We start from the raw sequence: 25,084 nt of genomic DNA on the forward strand, positions 1-25,084 counted from the left end.
TCAGGAAGTTTCTTGAGCAAGTGCTGTAGTTTCTTTTGGTAACCCTCAGTGGGCTCAGAGGGTAATGGCTTGTAGAAAGTGGTGTTGGAGAGCTGCCTAGCAGCCTCTTGTTCATATTCCAACCTATTCACGATGACGACAGCACCTCCTTTGTCAGCCTTTTTGATTATGATGTCAGAGTTGTTTCTGAGGCTGTGGATGGCATTGTGTTCTGCACGGCTGAGGTTATGGGGCATGTGATGCTGCTTTTCCACAATTTCAGCCCGTGCATGTTGGCGGAAGCACTCTATGTAGAAGTCCAGTCTGTTGTTTCGACCTTCAGGAGGAGTCTACCCAGAATCCTTCTTTTTGTAGTGTTGGTAGGAAGGTCTCTGTGGATTAGTATGTTGTTCAGAGGTGTGTTGGAAATATTCCTTGAGTCGGAGACGTCGAAAATAGGATTCTAGGTCACCACAGAACTGTATCATGTTCGTGGGGGTGGAGGGGCGGAAGGAGAGGCCCCAAGACAGGACAGATTCTTCTGCTGGGCTAAGAGTATACTTGGATCAATTAACAATATTGCTGGGTGGGTTAAGGGAACCACTGTTGTGGCCCTTGTGGCATGTAGTAGTTTAGATAGTTTAGTATCCCTACAAAAGGTTTTCTCCCCCCCCCACCCCGGCTCTCCTGCTGGTATTAGCTCATCTTAAGTGATCACTCTCCTTACAGTGTGTATGGTAACACCCATTGTTTCATGTTCTCTGTGTATATAAATCTCCACAATGTATTTTCCACTGAATGCACCCGATGAAGTGAGCTGTAGCTCACAAAAGCTTATGCTCAAATAAATTTGTTAGTCTCTAAGGTGCCACAAGTACTCCTTTTCTTTCTGGGGGCTGTTTGCCTTGTGGGGGCCGTGATTGCCTTGTGGGGGCCATGATTAGGTTATAGGGGTTGTGATCGCCTTCTGGGGGCTGTGTTTGAGTTCTAGGGGCTGTGAGCCTTCTGGGATCAGTGATTGCATTCTGAGAGCTTTGTTTGACTTCTGGGGGCCGTGATTGCCTTCTCAGGGGGGGGGCTGTGATAGGCTTAGGGGAGGCCATGATAGGTTTCTGGGTGTCATGTTTGCCATCTGGGGGCCATGAGTGCCTTTGAGGTATTGCCTTCTGGGGGCTGGGATTATCTTCTGACAGCCATGTTTGCCTTCAAGGATCTGTGATTGCCTTCAGAGGGCTGGGATCGCCTTTGGGGGGCTGGGTTTGCCTCCTGAGTGCTGGGTTTGCCTTCTGGGGGCCGCATCCCTGGTGTTACCACTTCTTGCCACAGGCTACTCTAACTAGCAGCCATTGATTAAAGGCAGAAAGTAGGCTGACGAGAAGAACAGGCTCAGCATGGGAGGCTTAGGGCAATAACTCACCACCTCCTGCCGCTCTGCAGCAACTTAACCTTCAGAAACGTGCAGCATACCCTTTCCGCCCAGAGCTGTGCTATAGCGCCCCTCGATCTCGTCCCGCAGCACTGTTAGCCCCACCCTGGGCTCTCTCCCACAGCTCTGCGGAGAACGAGCCACGATCCGCCTCAATCTTCGGAAACAGAGATGCAACTTTGATATTTTAAACCCATTGCTGCCCTGCACGTCCTAGTCTTGCCGTGAACAGTGACCGACAGTGCCTTGGTAAGCCAAATAATATAACAGGAACACTACCGGACCGGATCGCTAAGCCAATCGAGAACATCCCACTAGGAACAGTGACCGGAACTTGCCGTCACACCGCCACGGACAGGATTCCTGTGAACCGGACACCGGAAGTCGTTGGAACTGTGCGGTCACTATGACAACGGTCGGAAATTGCGTCAGTTGGCTCTGGGCTGGCGGAAATGACGAAGAGTTTGGAGCGGAGGTGGCTGAGCCGGGTCGGAGCCATGTCAGCGGGGAGCACAGGGCAGCGAGATTCTGGGGCCGCTGGCGGGTGAGCTGGGACTTGAGAGTCTGGTTGGTGGGTGGGGGTTTGGAGTCAGCATTTCCACGGGGGGGGGGTCCGGGCCGAGGACGGTCCCTGCAGTTTGGGGGAGGGGGTAGATGGTTGGAGACTTCGGTGGAGGGGGGGGTGTCGGAGCTGAGATGAAGCTGAGCGTGTTTTGTTTTCCAGGCGCCGCAGTAAGTGGGACCAGCCCGGTCCGTCTCCTGCTCTTTTCATTATTCCTGGTTCGGCCCCACTGCCTGGCCGCCCCTTCCAGAGCAGCGGAGATAGCGTCTCCGGTGTGCAGGGTTCCGAAAGCTCTGCGGCCCCCTCAGGAGCTCTGGATGCAGCTGCTGCTGTGGCAGCGAAAATCAATGCGATGCTCATGGCTAAAGGAAAACTGAAACCAACAGCGAACACTACAGACAAAGTGAGTGGCAGGGTAGGGGGTTGTGTCCACCTCCCTTTATGTCTGCTATAATGCGTGAATATACTTTGCTACCAAGATACCTAGTGTCTAGGGTTTAAGGCCAAAGGCACAGTCCAGTGAACTGTGAAAGATTTCAGATATTTTGTCAATTTTCTAAAAAGAGTATAAGATTTAAAAAATTAAAATGATTTAAACATAATGGAAATTTAATAATTGAACAGGAAGCTCCATGTTGGGACTTGGATGATACAAATTTCAATAGAAAGACCCCACTTTGTATTCAGAAGACTTTAGAAACTGAGATGCTTCAGTTATTGAGAGATCAGTTCTACAACTCTCCTCAAGAAAAAAAAGTTTAACTTGATTTAGTAATATTTTGAACTTATAGCTTCTTCAAAATACTTTATGCATATTAATTCTTCAATCCTATAAAAATACATATTTAACTTTAAGCTTTAACAAGTAGCCTTTTTGAGCCCACACTGCTCACATGTTTAAAGTTAGCCATGTGTTTAGTGGCATGTTCAGGGCCTTAATTAAGGAATCCTCACAAGAAGTTTTTTGTACAGATGCAAAAGCATACACAACATAAGTAACTTGCTTAAAAATTCACATAGGGTACCCGTATGCTACATCTGAAGGTGTAATTTCCAGTTAAGGTAGACATACACACACCAGCTTTGATAGAAGATTGAGCAGGCTGACCCATCGGGGGATTGAGTAGATGCGCTTCTTTATTGCGGTGCTTGTTCCCCTCAACCCAATTGTCGAGTAAGCACTTAATTAGTTACAGCACACTTTTTTTAAATTTTAAGTTAATATGTAAATATCTATGTTTACTGCAACACCCCCAAAACCCTTATTGAGTAATATGAATGCCCATACAATGATTATTAATAGCTATATACTGGATATAATTATCCCCACCCCTATTACTGTTTACAGCATAAGCATATTCTACAAATAATTTTTACCTTGAAGATACATTTTTTGCAGTAATTATAGCCACATTTTCCCTTAATCAGCAGTTCACAGGGGCGGGAGGAAGGGGCCATGACCCTATCATAAATATGAAGGGAAGGGTAAACACCTTTAAAATCGCTCCTGGCCAGAGGAAAAAACCTTTCACCTGTAAAGGGTTAAGAAGCTATGATAACCTTGCTGGCACCTGACCAAAATGACCAATGAGGAGACAAGGTACTTTCAAAAGCTGGAGGGAGGTAGAAACAAAGTCTCGCTCTGTCTGTCTGTGTGATGCTTTTGCCGGGGACAGAAAAGGAATGGAGTCTTAGAACTTATTAAGTAATCTAGCTAGGTATGTGGTAGATTCTGTTTTCTTTAAATGGCTGAGAAAATAAGCTGTGCTGAATTGAATGTAGATTCCTGTTTTTGTGTCTTTTTTGTATTTTAAGGTTTTGGCTAGAGGGATTCTCTATGTTTTGAATCTAATTACCCTGTAAGGTATTTACCATCCTGATTTTACAGAGGTGATTCTCTTACTTTTTCTTCTATTAAAATTCTTCTTTTAAGAACCTGATTGCTTTTTTCATTGTTCTTAAGATCCAAGGGTTTGGGTCTGTGTTCACTTATGCAAATTGGTGAGGATTTTTATCAAGCCTTCCCCAGGAAAGGGGGTATAGGGTTTGGGGAGGATTTTGAGGGGAAAGACGTTTCCAAGCGGGCTCTTTCCCAGTTATATATCTGTTAGATGTTTGGTGGTGGCAGCAATAAAGTCCAAGGGAAAAAGGAAAATAGTTTGTACCTTGGGGAAGTTTTAACTTAAACTGGTAAAAATAAGCTTAGGAGGTTTTCATGCAGGTCCCCACATCTGTACTCTAGAGTTCAGAGTTGGGAAGGAACCTTGACAGACCCCAAACTCGTTTATGTTGCTGGGGAAGGAAGGGAGGGGGAGATAATACTGCTTTATGCAAAGAATATCTTTTAGATCCCCACATTCCTTATGCAGCTGTAATGCTTATTAATCCTTAACAAGGGGAAGGGAAGGGAGAGGGGTAGCACTTTATTTATCAAACGAAGAGAGTGCCTGCCCATGCCTTCCTCTCTAATACCATGCTAGCGGTTACCCAGCTCTTTACTTAACCCTTGCATATCCTAACAAGCTTTGATAAAGCTAGCATGCTAAAAATGTTGGTGTAGCTGAGGCAGTATGGGCAGCAGCACTGTCTAGCTCTCTGAGTATTAATTCCGTCTGAGACTCTAAGCCCGTGCCATGAGTGCACTGCCACAACTACACTGTTGTTTTTAGCATGCTAGCTCAATCAAAGCTAGGAGACGTGTCTACCGGAACTGGAAATTATACCTCCAGCTGTAGTGTAAAGGAACCCCCTAGTCAGTGGTAGAGCCAGATTTGGAACTCAGGTGTTCCTGCCTCCTAGCCCCCTGTTCTAGCCAGTTGACATGTAATGTTAATAAACGTTTCTTTAAAAACTGTGGATATTTATGGTACATTTTACGCTGTAATTTCCAGTACCTGCTGATGGTAGAAAGAACCATCAATTCCAGCAAGTTTTCGTAATCTAACAGAGCCAGTGCTGTGAAGTTGCATTAAAAATTTTAGTCCTTATTTTGTCAGAGTCCTTATTCACCGAGTAAAAATATTGAAATGATGGAAGGTTTATCTAAAACTTGCTTTGAAAATTTGTTATATGGGCTTATGTAGTAAACATTTCTCTAAGATCTCCTTTCTCCCAGGAATCTTCAGAATTTTGCTAACTGGTGAAATTGGTTGATGAGTTTAACCTCCTATGAAACAATCACAGAACCTCATTCTCTATTGTTTCATGATACGGGCTCCAACATGAGGATCTGAAGTTTTTGGCCTCAGTAGGGTGTTGCTTGCATCTCCTGGAAAGAAACATGAGAAGGTATATTGATTTGAAGCAGTCTTCAAAATCACCATGGAAGGAGCATGAAGTGTGTCCACTCTCTGGATGTTTTTGAGTATTGTTAAGTGTATTGTAACTTCTAATGTTTCCTAATTTACTTGGTTTCCATAAAGACCAATGGTACCATGTATTTCACTATTAGGTTCCCCTCTTGATTGTTGTTTCTCAAGACAGAACATACACAGTATTTTTAATCTTTCCTCGTAAATTGGTTTTTCTAAACCTTTCATCATTTTTGTTGCTTTCCTCTGGATTCTCTCTAGTTTGTCCATATTGTCTGAAGGTGTGGTGCCCAAAACTGGGTGCTCACCAGTGCCAAGCAGAGCATAACAGTTACCTGTGACCTACGTATGACACTCCTGTTAATACATCCCACAACTATATCAGCATCAGATTATTGGCTTATAGTTAATTTGTAATACATTATAACCCCAAATCCTTTTCTGCCTAGCCAGTTCTTCCCCATTTTCTATTTGTGCATTTAATTTTTCTATCCTAAGTCTAGGACATTGCACTTGTCATTATTGAATTTCATCTAGTTAATTTCATATCAGTTCTCCAATTTATCAAGATAATTTTGATTTCTAATCCTGTCCTCTAAAGTGATTGTAACCTCCTCCAGCTATACCTCTTTGTGCCTTTGTTATCATGATTATTTGTCTTATTATAGCCTCTAGAAACTATACCTGAGAACAGGGCCCCATTTTATTATGCACTGTACCAACACATAGTAAAGACAGTCCCATCTTGGAAGAGTTTACAGTTTACACTAAGTGTGAAAGAAAGTATTTTCCCCATTTTACACACGGGGAGTTGAGGCAAATAGAAATTGTCTTGTCCAAAGTCTCACAGGAATCCAGTTCCTTAGCCACAAAGCTCTTCCTTTCTCAGGTTCTCTGTCTGTAAAATGGAAACAGTAATACCCATCTCAGAGAAGTGTTGAAAATGATTAATCAGTTGGTATTTATACAGGATGTTTGAAGATGTGAAGAGCTAGGTAAATAATGAATACTAGATATAACCAATAATTTTTTACTGTAAAGCAAATGAGTTCAGAGTGTGAAAGGAGATACAAAAAGACAACATTGTTATTTGTGTTAAAGGACCATCCTGGTCAAGTTGTCTTGTTGTATAGTGCAACAGAGTATTGCCGTGTATCAAAGTTTTGTAATGGTCTGTTGAAGCTACAGGCCCCAGGGAAAAGTTCGGCCACAAGCAAAAGTAAAGATGACCTTGTAGTAGCAGAAGTGGAAATCAATGATGTGCCCCTCACGTGCAGAAACCTGTTGACAAGAGGACAAACTCAGGACGAGGTGTGTAAAAAAGCTGTATCTAATTCTTTGGCTTTCAACTGTTTTTAAAGTTTAAAAGGATTAATGTTCGTCGATTCAGGGAAGGTTCCTAGAAAAAGTGTTTGGGTTGTGGGTAGGGAGATGGCAGGGGTCCATAAGCCACATTGTAACTTATTGGCCAGAGTGACTAGATTCTGAGTTTGAAACTATGCGACAGAATAGTGAAATATGTGACTGCTTGTAAAAATATTCAAAATAATTTACAGAGAGACCTCATGCTGAGACATGGTAGCACCTGTGATTGGAGCAACATTCAGCTCTCCAATGTGTTAGTTTTAATGTTCCAGTTTGAGGGAATCCATGTTGTTAGAGGTGAACAACTAGATTAGAACTCTTATCTTCTAGGGACTAATAAAAATCAATCTTGCTTATGATGTTAAAATAGAAGTACCTTCTGTTCCAGATGGTCTTATTTATCTTGAGTATGACTTTGATTACTCACATAGCTGGAACATTTTTAAATGCATTGATTTTCCTAAAAAGAAAAGGAGTACTTGTGGCACCTTAGAGACTAACAAATTGATTTGAGCATAAGCTTTCGTGAGCTACAGCTCACTTCATCAGGTTTTTCCTTCTCTTGCCTATAAAGGCAACACCTCTGTTCAGTCTTTGTAGAGATATAGGAATTGCTATACTGGATCAGAACACTGGTCCATCTATTCTGGACTTCTGACTGTGGCCAATATCCAAAGCTTCAAATGAAGATGTAAGAAACGAAGTGAAATAAATTGCCCCTGAAAGAGGTGTCTTGCTGATGCCCATTAGTTAGAGGTTCGCTTGTATCCTGAACCCAGAGGATTTGTAGTCCCCTTTTTTAAAAAAAAAAAAAAAAAAAAGGGAAAGAAACCCTTGTAATTTTGTACCACAAACAAACAAAATTCCTTTTTTCAGCTTTAAATATGTTCTTTTTCAACATAATTTAATGTTGTCTTGTATAATTAAAGGTAAACTGAAGTGCCCAATGTAACTTTTGTATAGTATTTATCATCTCTCTATCAGGTAATGTCTTTAAAATCAACAGTCCTGGTCTTTACAATCTCTCTTCATACTAAAGTGTTTCCATATCTTTATTTAATCAGTTTAATTTTCACTGACTATCTGGTCCCTATTTCAGTTTCCACTTGTTTCATAACTAAGGCTGCAACATTGTGGATCCTGCAATATTAAGCTTCCACCCCAATTTTGTCAGCCACCCGGGGCTCCTGCTGTTAGCCCCAGGCACCTGCGACTCATGCTTTCAGCTCCATGCATTAATGACAGTAATATAGTTGCAGCAAAATGTCTGGTTTTCCAAAAAAATAAATTAGCAGGTGTAACATAATACTTGAGTGTTTATATTGTTCCAGCAAATTTTTCTTAAACAAGTAGGTCTTCTCTGGCCAAATTAATAAAGGTCTGTGATTACTTTTCTGCTATTTTCCATGTCTTGTCCTCAACCCAGCAGCAATTATTTTACAATCATCCTGCAATTCAAGCAGGGCTTTACTCATAACTGATTTTTTTTTTTTTTTAATGTCTACAGATAAGTCGTCTGAGTGGAGCAGCTGTCTCTACTCGAGGGAGGTTCATGACTGTGGAGGAGAAAGCAAAATTAGCACCTGGGTTTGTAGTTCTTTTAAATTATTTGGCATCATGGTTGGATACTTATGTGGATATATATATATATGTGGATATATATATATAGTTACCCTCAAAGATTCTCTGTTATGTAGCAGAGTAAGTTGGTATAGTGGTTATTATGGAGGCTTTTAATAGGCTAATTATCATCAGGCTGAAATACTGATTGCATGTCTAGCTGTGTTTGTACAGCACCTAGCACTGTGGGATTCTGGCCCATGACTAGGGCTCTTAATCGCTACAGCAGTGCAAATACTAAATAACTATGGTAATAGTCGAACTAATATGAAATCAAAACTGCTTTCAGTTACTCCCGGGAACTTTAGTACATGTGAAGGTTTATCTCTATTGTCAAGTATTTCAGTGTGTAGTATTATGAGCATTTCAAGAATAATTTATTTACATTGAGACTAGGAATTCTTGCTTTGAGATTCAAGTGAAGCTTTAAATTAGTAGGTTTCAGAGTAGCAGCTGTTTTAGTCTGTATCAGAAAAAAGAACAGGAGTACTTGTGGCACCTTAGACTAACAAATTTATTTGAGCATAAGCACAGTGTTTTTGTTGTATGGGGTGTGGTTGCTGGTGAGTATTTGCTTCAGGTTGGGGGGCTGTCTGGAAGCGAGGACTGGTCTGTCTCCCTAGATCTGTGAGTGAGGGATCATCTTTCAGGATAGGTTGTAGATCTTTGATGATGTGCTGGAGGGGTTTTAGTTGGAGGCTGAAAGTGACTGCTAGTAGCGTTCTGCTATTTTCTTTGTTGGGCCTGTCCTGTAGTAGGTGACTTCTGGGTACTCTTCTGGCTCTGTCAGTCTGTTTCTTCACTTCAACAGGTGGGTATTGTAGTTAGAGATCTTGTAGGTGTTTGTCTCTGTCTGAGGGATTGGAGCAAATGTGGTTGTATCTTAGAGCTTGGCTGTAGACAATGGATCGTGTTGTGTGTCCTGGATGGAAGCTGGAGGCATGTAGGTAAGTAATAACCACCACCCTATACCGGAAACCTACTGACTGTTATGTGACCATCGCTTATTAGCACAGTAGTGTCTAGGAAATGGACTTGTGTGGACTGGTCTAGGCTGAGGTTGATGGTGGGATGGAAATTGTTGAAATCATGGTGGAATTCCTCAAGGGCTTCTTTTCCATGGGTCCAGATGATGAAGATGTCATCAATGTAGTGCAAGTAGAGATGGGGTGTTAAGGGACGAGAGCTAAGGAAGAGTTGTTCTAAGTCCGTCATAAAAATGTTGTCATACTGTGGGGCCAAGGGAGTACCCATAGCAGTGTTGCTGACTTGAAGGTATATATTGTCCCCAAATGTGAAATAGTTGTGGGTGAAGACAAAATCACAAAGTTCAGCCACCAGATTTGCCGTGGCATTATCGGGGATACTGTTCCTGATGGCTTGTAGTCCATTTTTGTGTGGAATGTTGGTGTAGAGGGCTTCTACATCCGTAGTGGCCAGGATGGTGTTTTCTGGAAGATCATTGATGGATTGTAGTTTCCTCAGGAAGTCAGTGGTGTCTTTAAGATAGCTGGGAGTGCTGGTAGCGTAGGGCGTGAGGAGAGAGTCCACATAGCCAGACAATCCTGCTGTTAGGGTTCCAATGCCTGAGATGCGGCTTCCAGGATTTCCAGGTTTATGGATCTTGGGTAGCAAACAAAATACCCCTGGTTGGGGTACTAGGCATGTGTCTGTACAGATCTGTTCCTGTGCTTTTTCAGGGAGTTTCTGGAGCAGATGGTGTAGTTTCTTTTGGTAATCTTCAGTGGGATCAGAGGATAATTGCCTGTAGAATGTGGAGTTAGAGAGCTGCCAGGCAGCCTCTTGTTCATATTCCAGAAGTCACCTACTACAGGACAGGCCCAACAAAGAGAATAACAGAACGCCACTAGCCGTCACCTTCAGCCCCCAACTAAAACCCCTCCAGCACATCATCAAAGATCTACAACCTATCCTGAAAGATGATCCCTCTCTCTCACAGATCTTGGGAGACAGACCAGTCCTCGCTTCCAGACAGCCCCCCAACCTGAAGCAAATACTCACCAGCAACCACACACCATACAACAAAAACAGTGGCCCAGGAACCTATCCTTGCAGCGGGGCCCAGTGCCAACTCTGTCCACATGTCTATTCAAGTGACACCATCATAGGACCTAATCACATCAGCCACGCCATCAGGGGCTCGTTCACCTGCACATCTACCAATGTGATATATGCCATTGTGCCAGCAATGCCCCTCTGCTATGTGCATTGGCCGGGGCGGACAGTCTCTATGCAAAAGAATAGACGGACACAGATCTGACATCGGGAATCATAACATTCAAAGACCAGTGGGAGAGCACTTCAGCCTCTCTGCCACCTTTAAGTCTGTCACTGAGTGATTAATTTTGCAACAGAAAAGCTTCAGGGACAGACTCCGGTGAGAAGCTGCTGAACTTGAATTCGTGTGCAGGCTAGATACCATTAACTTAGGTTTGAACAGAGACTGGGAATGGCTCAGTCATTACACTAATTGAATCTATTTCGTCATGTTAAGTATCCTCACACCTTCGTGACAACTGTCCGAAATGGGCCATCTTGATTATCACTTCAAAAGTTTTTTTTTTCCCCCTGCTGATAATAGCTCCTCTTAATTAATTAGCCTCTTACAGTTGGTATGGGTACTTCCACCTTTTCATGTTCTCTGTATGTATAAATATCTTCTTACTATATGTTCCATTCTATGCATCTGATAAAGTGGGCTGTAGCCCATGTAAGCTTATGCTCAGATAAATTTGTTAGTCTCTAAGGTGCCACAAGTACTCCTGTTCTTTTTAAATTAGTAGTTTATCATAATGCTGTTGATGAAATTGCAGCATGATGTAAATTTCGAGGAACCTTTTCTTTACATAACCAGCTCAAGGATAGGTGCCTTCATGAATGTGACCAGGGTGGAGTTTCACTTTTCAGATCTATAAATGCATATTTAATATTTTGCTGCACTATTAAATAGCATGTGTGTGGGAGATGTTATGCGCTTCCTTATGGAACTCTGGATTATGGCTTGCATGCTGTTAAGAGTGAAATCCTGGCCCCAAGTCAATGGGAGTTTTGCCATTGGCTTCAGTAGAGCCAAGATGTCACTCCTAGTGAGGAGCACACTGGTGTGGAGCTTGCCATCTCTTGGGCTGGTAGACCTGTCACAATAAAAGTCTGGGAGATGGCAGCATGTTAATATGCAAACCACAAAGTGAAACTGACAAAGCTTGGGCAATTGAACCAGATAAGTGAAATCCAAAGAGTAAATGCAATGTAAATGATTAAAATTAATTATATTTTTCAAGTTCCTGGTTTTATTAATCTAGGGAGTCTTCATTCATTCAAACAAGGAACTTCTGAATTTTTTTATGTAGATTGTATCCCTTTGCCTATCAAGGGGTCATGAAATTCAATGAAAAATACGTAGTTAAGAAATACTCAGTTACTTTTATTTACACTTTCTCAGGCTGCTGATCTCTGCTTTGCTGCCATTTCTCTCAGAATTCAGCAGGGATTGTTGTTATATTTATGAACGAAAACTATGTAGCATTATCAAAACTGTAATGGAATTGGGATGAATTCATTACTGGATGGTGATGTCAGTGCTTTCATAGAATGTTTTGGTGTTCTTTTAATAGGGATCGGCCTTTGTATCTCCATGTCCAGGGGCAGACACGAGAGCTAGTTGACAGTAAGTAATACATAATGTTGTGTCCTGTATTATTGTGTTTTTTTATTAATTTGATATATATTTTTATTATGAGCTGTAAATTATCTGGGAGAAGGTAACAGTTCATGCACTAATGGTAAATCCCTTGTTGGTTGAAAAGACAGAAGCATTTTCCATTGCATCCTACAAGTCATCAAACTAAGGCTTTGATGGACCACAAGGTGTGACTTGTTGAGCTCAGGTGCAGCCCCACTATAAAAAGGAATAATCTGTCATCTGTCCGCAGGTGAGACACAGCAAGAACTGGCATGGTGGGGCATAAGTGGAGAGGCCCTCTCTCTGGTCATGTATATTCAAATCTAAGGATACGTGCCTACATTTAAACCGCTGCAGCGGCACAGCTTCCATACTGCAACTGCGCCACTATAGTACTTCAGTGTAGATGCTGTCTATGCTGACAGGAGGGGTTCTCCCATTTGTGAAGGTAATCCACCTCCCTGAGAGGTGGTTGCTAGGTTGATGGAAGAATTTTTCCATGAACCTAGCACTGTCTACACCGGCGGTTAGGTCAGCATAGCTACATCTCTGAGGTGTGGATTTTTCACACCCCTGAGACACAGAGCTATGCCAATGTAAACTCCCAGTGTAGACGAGCCCTCGGTGGTGGTGTTACAAAAGGTGAGTTTTGAATTACAGAGGCTAGATTGCATAGCCCACCAACACAAATTTTAAAAAAAGCAAAGGAATAAATAAAGTTGTTCAACTTCACATCTGCTCTTCTTGTCAGTTCGCCCTCCCAGTTTCCCTCCTTTACACTACTTGCAGTCCTCATATGCCCACCCTAATCCTGATAAACCAGTGTGAAACCTTTCCTGTAATGTACAGATTTATCAAAGTATGCAGATTTCAATTATGTAATTTCTACATACAAATATTTTTAAATAATTGCTAATATAGATCACCCAACTGGGGAGAAAAAACACATCTTATTACCACTTGCAGTCTGACACAAGGACCCCAGTTCTGGCCAGAACATCTGTTGGGTCCCCATGTTGGGAATTCTCTTGGCACAGGGCCAGCATAGGTCACCACATCCTGTTCTCCTTTGCAGGCCCCATTATAATGGAACGTTGGAATATTGCTGGATCACTTTGTGGTTAGGATATTTTGGGCTGTGGAGCAGCTCCATAGGTAGCTGTGGGGGTAACAGCTGTAGGTTAGAACAGCAGTTGTGGGCCATGCCAGTCCCTGGACCAGGCCTGAATTCAGCGGTTGCAAAGATGGGGTAAAGCGACCTTTGCTCCTCTGTTCATTGGACTGTACCTGGGCAATATCTGGCTCCATATCAACCATATTTATTTGTTCTATGCTGTTGCATTAATGACTAATATAGAGATAGTGTGGCTTGCATTTACATTGTGATTCTGTACATCGTTTTTATCTATATTTGTAAATGAGGTGTCATAAATATAAAGGGAAGGGTAACCACCTTTCTGTATACACTGCTATAAAATCCCTCCTGGCCAGAGGCAAAACCCTTTCTCCTGTAAAGGGTTAAGAAGCTAAGGTAACCTCGCTAGCACCTGACCCAAAATGACCAATGAGGGGAGAAGATACTTTCAAATCTGGAGGTGGGGGGGAAACAAAGGGATCTGACTGTCTGTCTGTGTGATGCTTTTGCCGGGAACAGATCAGGAATGCAGCCTTACAACTCCTGTTAAGTGAGTGAGTAAGCTAGCTAGAAATGCGTTAGATTTCCTCTTGTTTAATGGCTGGTAAAATAAGCTGTGCTGGATGGAATGTATATTCCTGTTTTTGTGTCTTTTTGTATTTTAAGGTTTTGGCTAGAGGGATTCTCTATGTTTTGAATCTAATTACCCTGTAAGGTATTTACCATCCTGATTTTACAGAGGTGATTCTTTTACCTTTTCTTTAATTAAAATTCTTCTTTTAAGAACCTGATTGATTTTTCATTGTTCTTAAGATCCAAGGGTTTGGGTCTGTGTTCACCTGTACAAATTGGTAAAGATTCTTATCAAGCCTTCCCCAGGAAAGGGGGTGTAGAGCTTGGGGGGATATTTTGGGGGAAGACGTCTCCAACTGGGCTCTTTCCCTGTTCTTTGTTTAAAATGCTTGGTCGTGGCAGCATACGGTTCAAGGACAAGGCAAAGTTTGTACCTTGGGGAAGTTTTTAACCTAAGCTGGTAAGAATAAGTTTAGGGAGTCTTTCATGCAGGTCCCCACATCTGTACCATAGAGATCAGAGTGGGGAAGGAACCCTGACATGAGGTATGGTGGGCTTTTTTTTGCATCTGGAACCATAGACTCCTTTAACATGAGCTTTCAGTATTTTTATATTTTAATTTCAAGCATTTTGATTTTGCTCACTTTGAAATTCTGAACTAGTATTCTGTCTCCAAGCATACTGATAGCAAAATTCAGTTTGCAAAATCTAGGATGCACAAATGAGCTGGAACCAGAGTTATTAAGTTCTAATGTTTTTACCAGAATGTAATGTTCACGTGGCTCCCCAATATAAACAAGTCTTTTATTTTAGCCTATTTTGAAAAACAAAACCTAGATTGAAAAATAGGAAACTAGTTAAAAAAATCGTAAAGGTTGAGAACTCACAAGTAAGAGACTTTCACTGTGGTGTAATGGGTAGTGTTAAGGATGAGGCCAGGCCCATGGACTCTTCATATTAGAGACTGGAAAGTGTTGCTGTGGAACTTTTTTTTAACTCGTTTTAGGATTTCTAATCAATGGGTGGTATGCTTCCTGTTTTGTTTCTCACAGATGATGGTGATGATCCCTGAGAGCATGTGTAATTTTACTTGTTTAAGTGTTAAATTAATAACTGACTAAAGTCAGTTGGGAATGATTAACTTAATGGAGAAATAATGATTTGTTTGAATCTCCGGAACAATGTGATCTTAAGCTCCATGTGAAAGGTACTTGTGTTCATGATGAGAAAACAGCACTAAAAACACCTGTGTTTTTTTAAAACTCTGATCTTTTAGATAATGAAAATTAAGAAAATTGTTCTCTCCTGGGTGAAGTCACTCCCCAAGTTTCATCTGGAGAAAAATTGCTAGCAAAAAATAAAAACCCTTAACATTTATTATGGAAATAAAGGCAAACATCTCTCTAGTAATAGTATCAGTAAGAGTGATTCTCTTCTGCTAAGGATTACATAAAATCAGTAAAATCCTCAAGATGACTTAGTTTTCAGTAGTCTAAATGTATGTAGAGTAGTGGCAACATGATTTAAATGATATTTAAACAAATAATATAACAAATAATGTTAGGATGTGGCAAATTAAGTGGCCCAGGAGTAGAATTGCAGTACAGGGAATGAGTAGACTGTATCAGTTGCCTTAGTTTGCTTTTGTTCAGGTATCTTGTCCACGTGTTCTTTTAGCACTCCGAAGTTAGCATGTGTATAATACTAGTATAAATGTAGAGTATTTGTTTCTGTGTAAACTAACTGGAATGCCAGGGCTGTATTTTGTTTAGCACCGTGTCACTTTAAGGGTTGGAACTCTGCTGAAGAGGTGAGAATGAAACAGATCTGGGGAAGCAGTTTAGTGCTCCTGGAAGACTTTCCAACATTGGGTTGTTTGGGGTAGTTTTTTTGTTTTTGCAACCTGTGCATACTTGTTTGGATTCTGAAAAGTTTTATTAGAATGCTCCAGTTTCAAACAGCCCCTGGTTTGGGAATATAGCATCTACTTGGTGTAAGGATTGGCACTGGCACTCTGGAAATAGAAAAGACATGGCTGATCTCCTGTGTATGTAATATCAAGGCATTAACATCAGGCAAGCCAGTAATGCACATATTGTTTACAGCAAGAGCAGGTTTCTGGCTTGGATAGTCCAATCAAAAGAAAGGATTTAAAGTATGAAGAACCCGAAGATCTAGTCATTTGGTAGGATGCTTTTCCTGAAATTAAAGTGGTATTATGTTATACCCAACAGGAGCTGTAAACCGAATTAAAGAAATAATTACTAATGGAGTAGTGAAAGCTGCCACTGGTTCCAGTCCAACTTTCAATGGAGCTACAGTTACCGTTTATCACCAGCCTGCTCCCATTGCCCAACTGTCTTCCGCTGTTGGCCAGAAGCCTCCATTCCAATCAGGGGTATGTAATGCATACCTGTGATTCTTGTAGTATTTTATGCTCATATTGTAAGATTTATCCATTTGTAAATTTGTCTTTTTAAACTCTTATTCGCTGTGGTAACTGGAGGATTAACAAGGTGGAGTCTGTAAAGTGGGGCTCTGCTGATACCATCCTCCTAGAGGAAGGGGACGGAGAGAGCAGTCCTACTTACAGAAGAGCAGAGGACTGACTGTACCATCCAACATTTAAACTTCCTCCAACAGAAGTCAAATAGTTATCCTTTGAAATGAGTTGTAAACTTTATACATGGAATGATTAGCTGTCTACTGTTTTATGTTTGCAGATGCATTACGTTCAGGACAAATTATTTGTTGGTCTGGAACATGCTGTACCTACATTTAATGTGAAGGAAAAGGTGGAAGGGCCTGGCTGCTCCTACTTACAACACATTCAAATTGAGACTGGTGCCAAGGTCTTCCTACGTGGGAAGGGCTCAGGCTGCATAGAGCCAGCTTCAGGCAGAGAAGCCTTTGAACCTATGTACATCTACATAAGGTATGGGTAATTTTAAGAAGCCATGCGATCTAGTCATTCGGAATGTAATTTCAGGTTATGCTGAAAGCATAGAAATATCTTCATCTGACAGCTGAGTAAGCTTGAATGAAACACTGTCTAATGTAGCAACTGCTTTTCTTAAGAGGTAAAATTGCATGCAGTTTAATCTTAACTTACTGCTTTGCACAAGAACACAGTACCGTGTAGTTCTAGTTGGATTTGTTTAGAAAGAGATGTTATGCCCCCGTTTAAATGTTTCATAAAACACTACGTCTATATACTCTAAGCACCGTCAAATTGTTACTGAGAGCAGAAGATGGACTACAGGAAGAATGTAGAATTTTCCTTTTAATGTTGACTGATAGTGTCTTACAAGTGGTAGAATTTAAAAGGAAAACGCAATGTTCTTCTTTCAATCAGGTCACTGACCTCTGTAGTACTTCCTGCAGCAGCTGAGCCTCTTTGAACTTTCATTGTAAGAGGAAGTGGGGGCACATTTACTTTCTAAATGAAAGTTCAGAGGTCTAGATGTGCTGTTGAGCAGACAAGCAGTTGATCACCTATATGAAGGGAGAGGGAAAAGGCCTGGAACTGCGCTACCCAATGGAGGAAGTAAAGAGGAAGAAGCACCCAAGCCTAGTCATAAAATTCAGTCATAAAAGAGCAAGACCACTAATGCACTTTTTTTCAAGTTTCTGACTCTTGTTTTTTCAGTCATCCAAAACCAGAAGGTCTGGCAGCTGCCAAAAAGCTCTGTGAGAATCTATTACAAACTGTAAGTGACTTTTAATGGTGGCTTATTCCCATAAATATGAGATTTCAGGGTCCCTTTTAGCTCTGCTATGCCTCAGTGTTGTAACTGCTTTTATTATGCTCTCGGCAAAACTTTTCATAAGCTTTGACGTGGTGGTGGTGGTATGTTTCAAGGAAACAACTGGCTTTGAGCAGGGGGTGTGTGCAAGACGGGGAAGCAGCGATATGGGCCCTCCCAGTAATCAGTGGGGGATACAGAATTCTTTTTGCTCCTGGGCTGCGGCAGGGAGAGCGAGAGAGCTCCCCTTTCCCCACATCAGCCCTGGGAGAGCAGAACTCCTTCTGCTCCTGGGCTGCGGCGGGGAGAGTGGAACTTCTCTAGCCCTGCTCTCTTCCCGCCACAGCCCCAGGGCTGATGGAGTTCTCTCTCCCCGTTGCAGCCGCGGGGGAGAAGAGCTCTCTCACTCTTCCCTGCTGCAGTCCAGGAACAGGAGGAGTTCTGCGGAGGAGTTTACTCCCCACCCCCCGCCAGAGGAGTTCTGCACCCTTCTAAGGATAAAAATATTTCAGAATGTTATATCTAATCTTTAGTGACTCCAGCAGTACATCTCTGGTAAAAATCTGTCATGCTTCCATGCCATACCTGTGACTTAGTTTTGTCCTTTTCCTTTTATTGCTTGGTTCATTATCATTACTGTGCTCTTGGTAGAACCCAGAGTCAGGGCCACATTGTGCTAGTTGCTGGATAAATATGTAGTAAGAAATATTCTTTGCCTCACTAAGAGCTAGTCTGACATGGTTCATGGTATACATTTTTTTGCTAATCTATTAATGTCCTTTGAAGGTTCATGCTGAATACTCCCGATTTGTCAATCAAATAACCACTGCAGTACCTTTAGCAGGTATGTGTTAATATCTTTGAAGTTTGCAAGTTACATTGTTTCTATGAGCAATATTTACACTTACATATATTCCAGTCAGATGGTATTGGGCAACAGTCTTATTTTTCCCTGTCAATTTTGAAAGTCTTTTCCCTCATTTATCTTCAGTGAACAACAGCCCACCTTCTTTACCTTTCCTCGTCAATTACATTTTTTTAGATTCTGCAGCTGATTTAGAAGTAATTATTTTTATTTTTTTTCTCCTCGCCAGGTTTCACACAACCTGCTGCTATAAATAGCATACCTCCTCAGCCATCATACTATCCATCCAATGGCTACCAGTCTGGTTACCCTGTTGTTCCTCCTCCTCAGCAGCCAGTTCAACCACCTTATGGAGTACCAGGCATAGTACCACCTGCAGTGCCACTGGCACCTGGAGTGTTGACAACATTACCCACAGGAGTACCACCTGTGCCCACACAGTACCCAATTTCACAAGTACAACCTCCAGCTAGCACCGGCCAGGTAGAGAAAGAGATGCGTAACTTGGCCTAAAGTTCTTGGCTAACAAGTTTCTGCCTCTAATAGAGAAATCTTTATAGTAGCTCTAAGACTCAAGATGACTTTCTTCTTCAGGATATGCTTGTATAAAATACTTCTGCTATTTTGCTGGGTCTCTTTGAGTCATGTACTGCTACAATCACCTAAGAGATGACAACTCCATTCATAGCATGTATCCATTAGTCAGGCAGAAATTTCTTGAATTCCCATTATCTGTGTTAATGTTGGAAATAATTTTAATTACCACAGGCATTTTCATAAACTGCACTACAGTTGCACTGGTAGAGTAGGTTTGAATAGCTATCACTTTAAGATAGCATTCCACAACTTTGCTACTTAGTGGGCCTTTAAACTAAATACAATTTTTAAATTATTTGCCTTTTTAGTACTTATGAGGAGAAAGTACTGAAGGTATTTTATTCCTTTGTGTAAACTTTAATTAGTTTAAACCGTTATCTTTGTTAGTGTAATATCAGATTCTTACATGCTATATTTTTAATTTTTGTGGTCACTAGAGTCCGCTGAGTGGGCCTTTTCTTCCTGCGGCCCCAGTAAAAACAACCTTGCCGACTGCTACACCGCCACAAGTCCAACCACAGCCTCAGGGCCAAAAGAGGCGCTTCACTGAGGAGCTACCAGATGAGAGAGAGTCAGGACTCCTGGGATACCAGGTGGAATAAAATAAGCAATTTTAGTACCTGCCTCCAATTCCCTTCCCTACGAAGAGACTTGGCTGTAAATTGATCATTCTTAATATAGTTTGAGTTGTTTCATGACTGTCACTTTAGGAGATGCTAGTGAATTATTAAATAGAATTTAAAATTTAATCATGAGTGATGAAGATGAGACTTCACACTTCTGTTCTTTGGAATAGATGCACCATTTGCATCTAGTGCCTCCCATTTCTTTCAGACAAAAATTAAATCTTTCCTTTTCACAGTCTTCCATAACGAAAAACAATTGTTGCTTTTGTTGTGAGACAAAGTATATTGATTGCTTCCAGAATCTTCTATTCAGATTTCTAGAAGTTTTAGTAGTTAGGAGGAATTGTTTGAGATAGCATGAGGCATAAAGTTATGAGATAAAAATCTTACTCCATACAAACAGCCATATTTAATTTAATAAAAAATAATTTACAACTTTTCCTCAGACACTTCCATGTGTAAGGGAAGTTTCCACCATGGAAAAGTGTCTTCTCATTCCTGAAGTATTTTCCTGAGTCCAAATTGCCCCTGGTAAAATTTAACCAAACTTGCATTTAAAAGGCTATTTTGGCAGAAAACACTTAAAAAATTACTCAGGATCAGAATCTCAAATGGCAGACATGTTTGCACCCACAAATGTATGTGACGTGAAAATTGGTGTTTCAAGTAGCATTCTGTTTTAGCCTATGAAGGAAGTAGATAGTTGTCTGGCTGCTTAATGGTAGTACAATCGAGCATTGTGGGGAAGATGGGTTTGATGATGTGTAAGGTCTCTTCTACCTCAGCACTTGGGCCGAGATTGTTTAGGTATTGCAGTGCTCAGCGTTGCAACATATAACTGGTTTGGGAGCCTAAATTTAATTTTCAAAAGGGATTAAAGCACTTAAGAGTCTGAATACCTTTAAAAATTTGGGCTTTAGACACTGATTACAGATGCAATACAAAATTCTTTGTGACAATTCATAGATGTTTATATACATAAGTTACCTTGTTCAGGATACAGTAGGGAAAAGCATTTGGAATAACTACACTAGAGAGCAGTAGATATTTCCTGATCCCTTATGTATAGGGCAATCACAAAAATATTAGACCCAGAAAATTAGAAATATTAAACCCAGTCTGTAGTTTGCAATATACTCCGAAAGGTTGGTCTTCCTGACATTTTCATTAAGGAGCTGTAGCTTATAACATAGTTGTAGATTTGCTAATGCCATGTGTTTTTCTGCTCATAGCATGGACCCATTCATATGACTAATTTAGGTACAGGCTTCTCCAGTCAGAGTGAAATCGATGGGGCGGGATCGAAGCCAGCAAGTTCCTCAGGAAAGGAGAGAGAGAGGGACAGGTAAATGTTGTGTTTAACTAAAGTACGAAAGGATTACAGTCATATTTGTTAATCCTAAAGAAAAGTTGAACTTCTAAATCAGTGTTTCTCAAATTGTGGGCTGTGACCCTCACAGGGGTCACAAAAGCCAATCAGAAGGGTTGTGAGGCACTGAAAATTTTCTTATCTAAAGATGATCTTGGTTCCCACTCCCTGCACACCCTTACCTTCAAGGTTAAGTATTCTCTGTGAACATTTTGAAACACTCACAAATTATGTTTGCTTCTCACGGAGATGTTTACTAAATGTGAAGTTGTTGCCATATTTTTTTTCTACTTCAAATGAGGAATTGCCAGTTCAGAGAGGTTGAGAAATAATGTTCTAGATCTTATTTGAGGACATGAAAAAATACATCTGGGATATTGGTAAAGTTTTAAAAACTCTCAAATCTTCTTTAGAACTAAGTGAATAACTTTCTTAGGTATTTTGAAATATAAGGGATCAGATTGTCAAGTTATCTGGAAACTTAATCATGGTGAGCTATCCGTGAGATGGCCCGTCTACCTAATTTGTTGTTGTGCTTGATGGGGAAAACATCATGCAAGCAGGATCTTTCCTTTAAAATCATAAGATAATATTAATCTGTTTCTGGTAGATCTTTAGCAAGATGTTAGAATTCACTCCAATCCCATGTTGTATAATTTTACACACCCCTCCCCCCCCTTAAATCCCTCCTAACCCAATACTTTATATTGCTTAATTATTGAATAATTAAATTAATCAAGTAGGTCAATAATTATTTTAAACATTACTAAATTATTTAATTTAATGAAATAATACTTTTATTAAAACAGGCAGTTGATGCCTCCACCAGCTTTTCCAGTGACCGGAATGAAAACCGAATCCGAAGAAAGAAATGGATCGGGGTCCTTATTGGGCAACCACGGTGAGCACAATGGACAAAACAAATTCATATGCAAAAGCAAGCTTGACTTGCAAGGTACTGATATAATGCTGACTTTGGCAAATACGGAAATGCCCAGTCAATTCTGGGCTGTCCTTGGGATTGCAATTCTAAGTGAGAAGATGGGCATGTTCCACTGGCTTTAAACCATGCATTTCTTACATGAGATACCTAGTTTCTGAGAGCTAAGGTAAATATTTAAGTGAATGATAGAAAAACCTTGGGAACTGTGATATGTGTAACTCCTAATTTGAAAGAAAGAGGAAGGCCTCTTTTTTGTTTTTGTTTTTTTTAATTTTGATAATCCGCCCAGGCACAGCTGATAAGAAATTGCTCTGTAACACTGGTATATCATATAGTTTTACATTCCCATCAGGCTCAAATTGTATAGCTCTGTATATTAAGACAATCACTAACGTAAGCCATGTGTCTAGTAGACATTCTCCCAAAGTGGTCCACAACTAACAGAAATCCTTAGTGGATTCCATCTTTTCATAGGATTCTGTAGCATCAAATATTCGCTACTTGAGAGAACATTTTAAATCCTTGTTCTTGTAAGTGCCCTGAAAGTTGCACATTTCCTTGTATCCAAGAGCTGCAGACACAGTATATTAGTTTAACCTCAGTTTTTCCCCAATATTGATGCCAGAGTTTGCCATTGTATTAGACTTCTTATGATTAAATTTGGACTTTTCTTTACATATTTATCTCTTAACGGTGAAATTGCTGTCACTTAAACTCATTTGCTAACTTTACCTTTCTTTTGTGTTTCTTTTTTCTTTCTCTGCTCTCTTACATGGTTCTGATGGATCACATGTGCTGTTGCTGGTGCTGTCTCGTGTGACATCCGACCTTGGGTGACCACTGACCCTGTGACCTCAAAATGGCGTCCAACTAACAATTTATAATTAACGTCTTTTTTTTATTTATTAACTTGTTTGGGGTATTTTTATCTTTTTCTTCCTTCTTGGGGGGGGGTGGGGGGGATGTGTTTTTTCCCTCTAGATCATCCAGCTAAGAAGATGAAAACAGCTGAAAAGGGGTTTGGATTGGTGTCTTATACTGGAGATTCATCAGATGAAGAAGAGGAACATGGTGGCCATAAAAATGCAAGTACTTTTTCACAGGCATGGAGTTTGGGATACCAGTATCCTTCCTCACAACAGCGAGCTAAACAACAGATGCCATTTTGGATGGCACCATAGAAGCTACAGAACAGTTTTTGTACCCTCAGTTACACCTTTTTTTCCTCTAGCAATAATGCATGTATATTACAAAACGAACTTTGCAAATGTACATTATTCTTACCTTTGCAGAAGCTGCTAAAGGTGCACTATTCCCTTTTGAAAGGGGTTCTATTATATTTTTACAATCCATATTTCTGCAGTGAATTTGTCATCTATGAAAAGTTATTTGAAATCACAAACTCAGTGCAGCACGGACTTTTTATACAGTGAGGGAATGTGCTCACAGAACAAGAACAGGGAGGTATGTCGCTCCCCCTGCATTTTCCACTTGCCCTGGATAGCTTGAGAAATGGAGACAGACAGCCAGGCTGACTTAAATACAGATTTTGTGTGTTTGTTTTAAGTAATTTTCCTTTTGTCAACTTGTGTTGGTCAGTGGTGACAACAGATGTCCTCAATGTTTGGACTTTCACTGGAGAAAGGAAAATCTATGCATTACACGATTAATTTTTAAGATCATGTTTCCTTAAATTGCTAATTTTATTTATTTTAAGCTGCTCCCATGTGTGTTTCTTACCCCCCTTACCCTGCTTAATTCCAAAATGCAATTTCAGTAACTCAAAATAACTTTTGGTTCTAGGCAAATTTCTTGGGGTTGGGGGGGGGAATATAGGTTTTCCCCATTTTCTATTTTGGATGGATTTGGCTTGCTACTAATACTTCGACATACTTGGTATATCAGTGGTATGTACACTCTAACCTTCTTCAGCTGGTCCAGGTGATACTACTTGTCATGAAGGTGTCAGTCTGTTAATTTCTGTCTGATTCCACCAGTTTTGTTTTATGACTGTTTAACAAAGTAATATAGCATCCTGGTTTGTGTATCTCCAAAGACCTGATTGCAAGCACTGCTATTACACTGAAGCACAGAAGCGAAACCTCTGAATAAATTGTGGATTGTTTACAGTGACTGGAACTGCAAAGGGGCCTTTCTTATCATGGCAAGCTGTTGCCAAAAGATTACTCTTTTGTATTGATAACATTGATGTGTGAATCCACTAATGTGTGGTGGGACACAATGTAAATGGAGGTGCGGGTCTGCATTTGAAACATGAGTAATAGTTTGAAGTATTGTAATAAGTGTAACTTTTACACATTTTGACTACCTTGCAGGCTGGCTGGCTTTGTATAAACTTATTCTCTGGTTTCCTACATGTTGTAAATAATTATAGAAACATAATTTCCTTATAAATAAATGTACAAATATTCCTTTTGCTTCCATCTTTTTTCTTCAGCTCTGTCAGATAACTTTCTTGGGTACAGCACATGCACCTGGGGCTGGAATGGTGACCACCTCTGTCTAGCCCTTAACTTGGTGTTTTAACAGACACAGACTTCGGTGAAATAGTCTTACTCACTAAGAAAAGCTTTTAAAAAGGTTTTAAAACCTTATTAACTGTTTTTAATGGGACACAACTTGAAAATCACTCTTCTATCTGAAAATATTGTACCTTTTTATTGTTACAGGTAGCTAAGACTACCATAACTGGACATTAGCAGTAGCTTATTTTTTTCCATTTGACAGAACTTTGTGCGTTGACAGTGCAAAGGAGCAGAAAAACAATGGGACATACATAGCACCTTTTAAAATAGTATCAGAAAATGGATATTTTTAAACCAGTTGAACCATTTAGTTTTGCTCATTTGTAGTAGCAGGCAATCTAGAAACAAATTTAAAGGAAATTCTCCACTTAAATTTGGTCTATGATTAAAAAAAATAGAAGTTTTTGTTCTGTTCTATTTAGGTTCTTTTGCTACCCTCAACACTGCAATATCTGAACCCCCTTTGGTAGTGCATTAAGCAAGGTGACTAACTTCTGTCATGTAATTTTTCTTCTCTCTCATATCCTCTGTACAAGGGCAGAATTGTGTATGCAGTGTAGTGCTTTGGTTTGGCAGGACTTTTATTATTGGGTTTGATTTTATATATATATATAATTTAAAACTGTAGCATCAGAATTTTTTATATATATATATATAATATACTTGCTTGGCCTCTCTCTTTGTCTCAGAGAGAACACACACAAAGAGACAAAGCAAA

At 40.5% G+C, this 25,084-nt stretch overlaps 1 protein-coding gene across 4 annotated transcripts; it reads left to right on the forward strand.

Moving 5' to 3' along the window:
- The first annotated feature begins 1,833 nt into the window (after nucleotides 1-1,833).
- On the forward strand, nucleotides 1,834-24,252 carry KHDC4 (KH domain containing 4, pre-mRNA splicing factor). Of its 4 annotated transcripts, none has more exons than XR_014709393.1 (14): nucleotides 1,834-1,949; nucleotides 2,130-2,370; nucleotides 6,461-6,589; nucleotides 8,151-8,230; nucleotides 11,899-11,951; nucleotides 15,909-16,072; nucleotides 16,398-16,609; nucleotides 17,324-17,384; nucleotides 18,207-18,264; nucleotides 18,515-18,768; nucleotides 19,320-19,475; nucleotides 20,769-20,853; nucleotides 21,687-21,778; nucleotides 22,802-22,859. XR_014709393.1 is itself a non-coding variant. In XM_084613118.1 (14 exons), exons 1-14 carry the CDS (start codon nucleotides 1,858-1,860, stop codon nucleotides 22,999-23,001), a joined length of 1,905 nt encoding a protein of 634 aa, XP_084469244.1. In that variant the 5' UTR covers nucleotides 1,834-1,857; the 3' UTR covers nucleotides 23,002-24,252. The 4 variants fall into 4 exon arrangements, 3 of the variants coding, with proteins under 3 accessions (XP_084469244.1, XP_084469245.1, XP_084469246.1); XM_084613118.1 differs by having other exon boundaries at nucleotides 20,741-20,853; nucleotides 22,802-24,252; XM_084613119.1 differs by having other exon boundaries at nucleotides 6,467-6,589; nucleotides 20,741-20,853; nucleotides 22,802-24,252.
- The last annotated feature ends 832 nt before the right edge of the window (nucleotides 24,253-25,084 follow it).

The sequence above is a fragment of the Lepidochelys olivacea genome, assembly GCF_965140295.1.
Source record: "Lepidochelys olivacea isolate rLepOli2 genome assembly, chromosome: 24".
In the NCBI taxonomy this organism is placed as follows: Eukaryota; Metazoa; Chordata; order Testudines; family Cheloniidae; genus Lepidochelys; species Lepidochelys olivacea.

Bases quoted from the DNA above. Each gene is read 5' to 3' on its own strand.
- KHDC4 (XM_084613118.1), top strand. From the start codon at position 1,858: ATGACGAAGAGTTTGGAGCGGAGGTGGCTGAGCCGGGTCGGAGCCATG. The intron at 18,769-19,319 runs GTAGAGAAAGAG...TGTGGTCACTAG, and splicing joins CTCCAGCTAGCACCGGCCAG to AGTCCGCTGAGTGGGCCTTT. The intron at 20,854-21,686 runs GTAAATGTTGTG...TTATTAAAACAG, and splicing joins AAGGAGAGAGAGAGGGACAG to GCAGTTGATGCCTCCACCAG.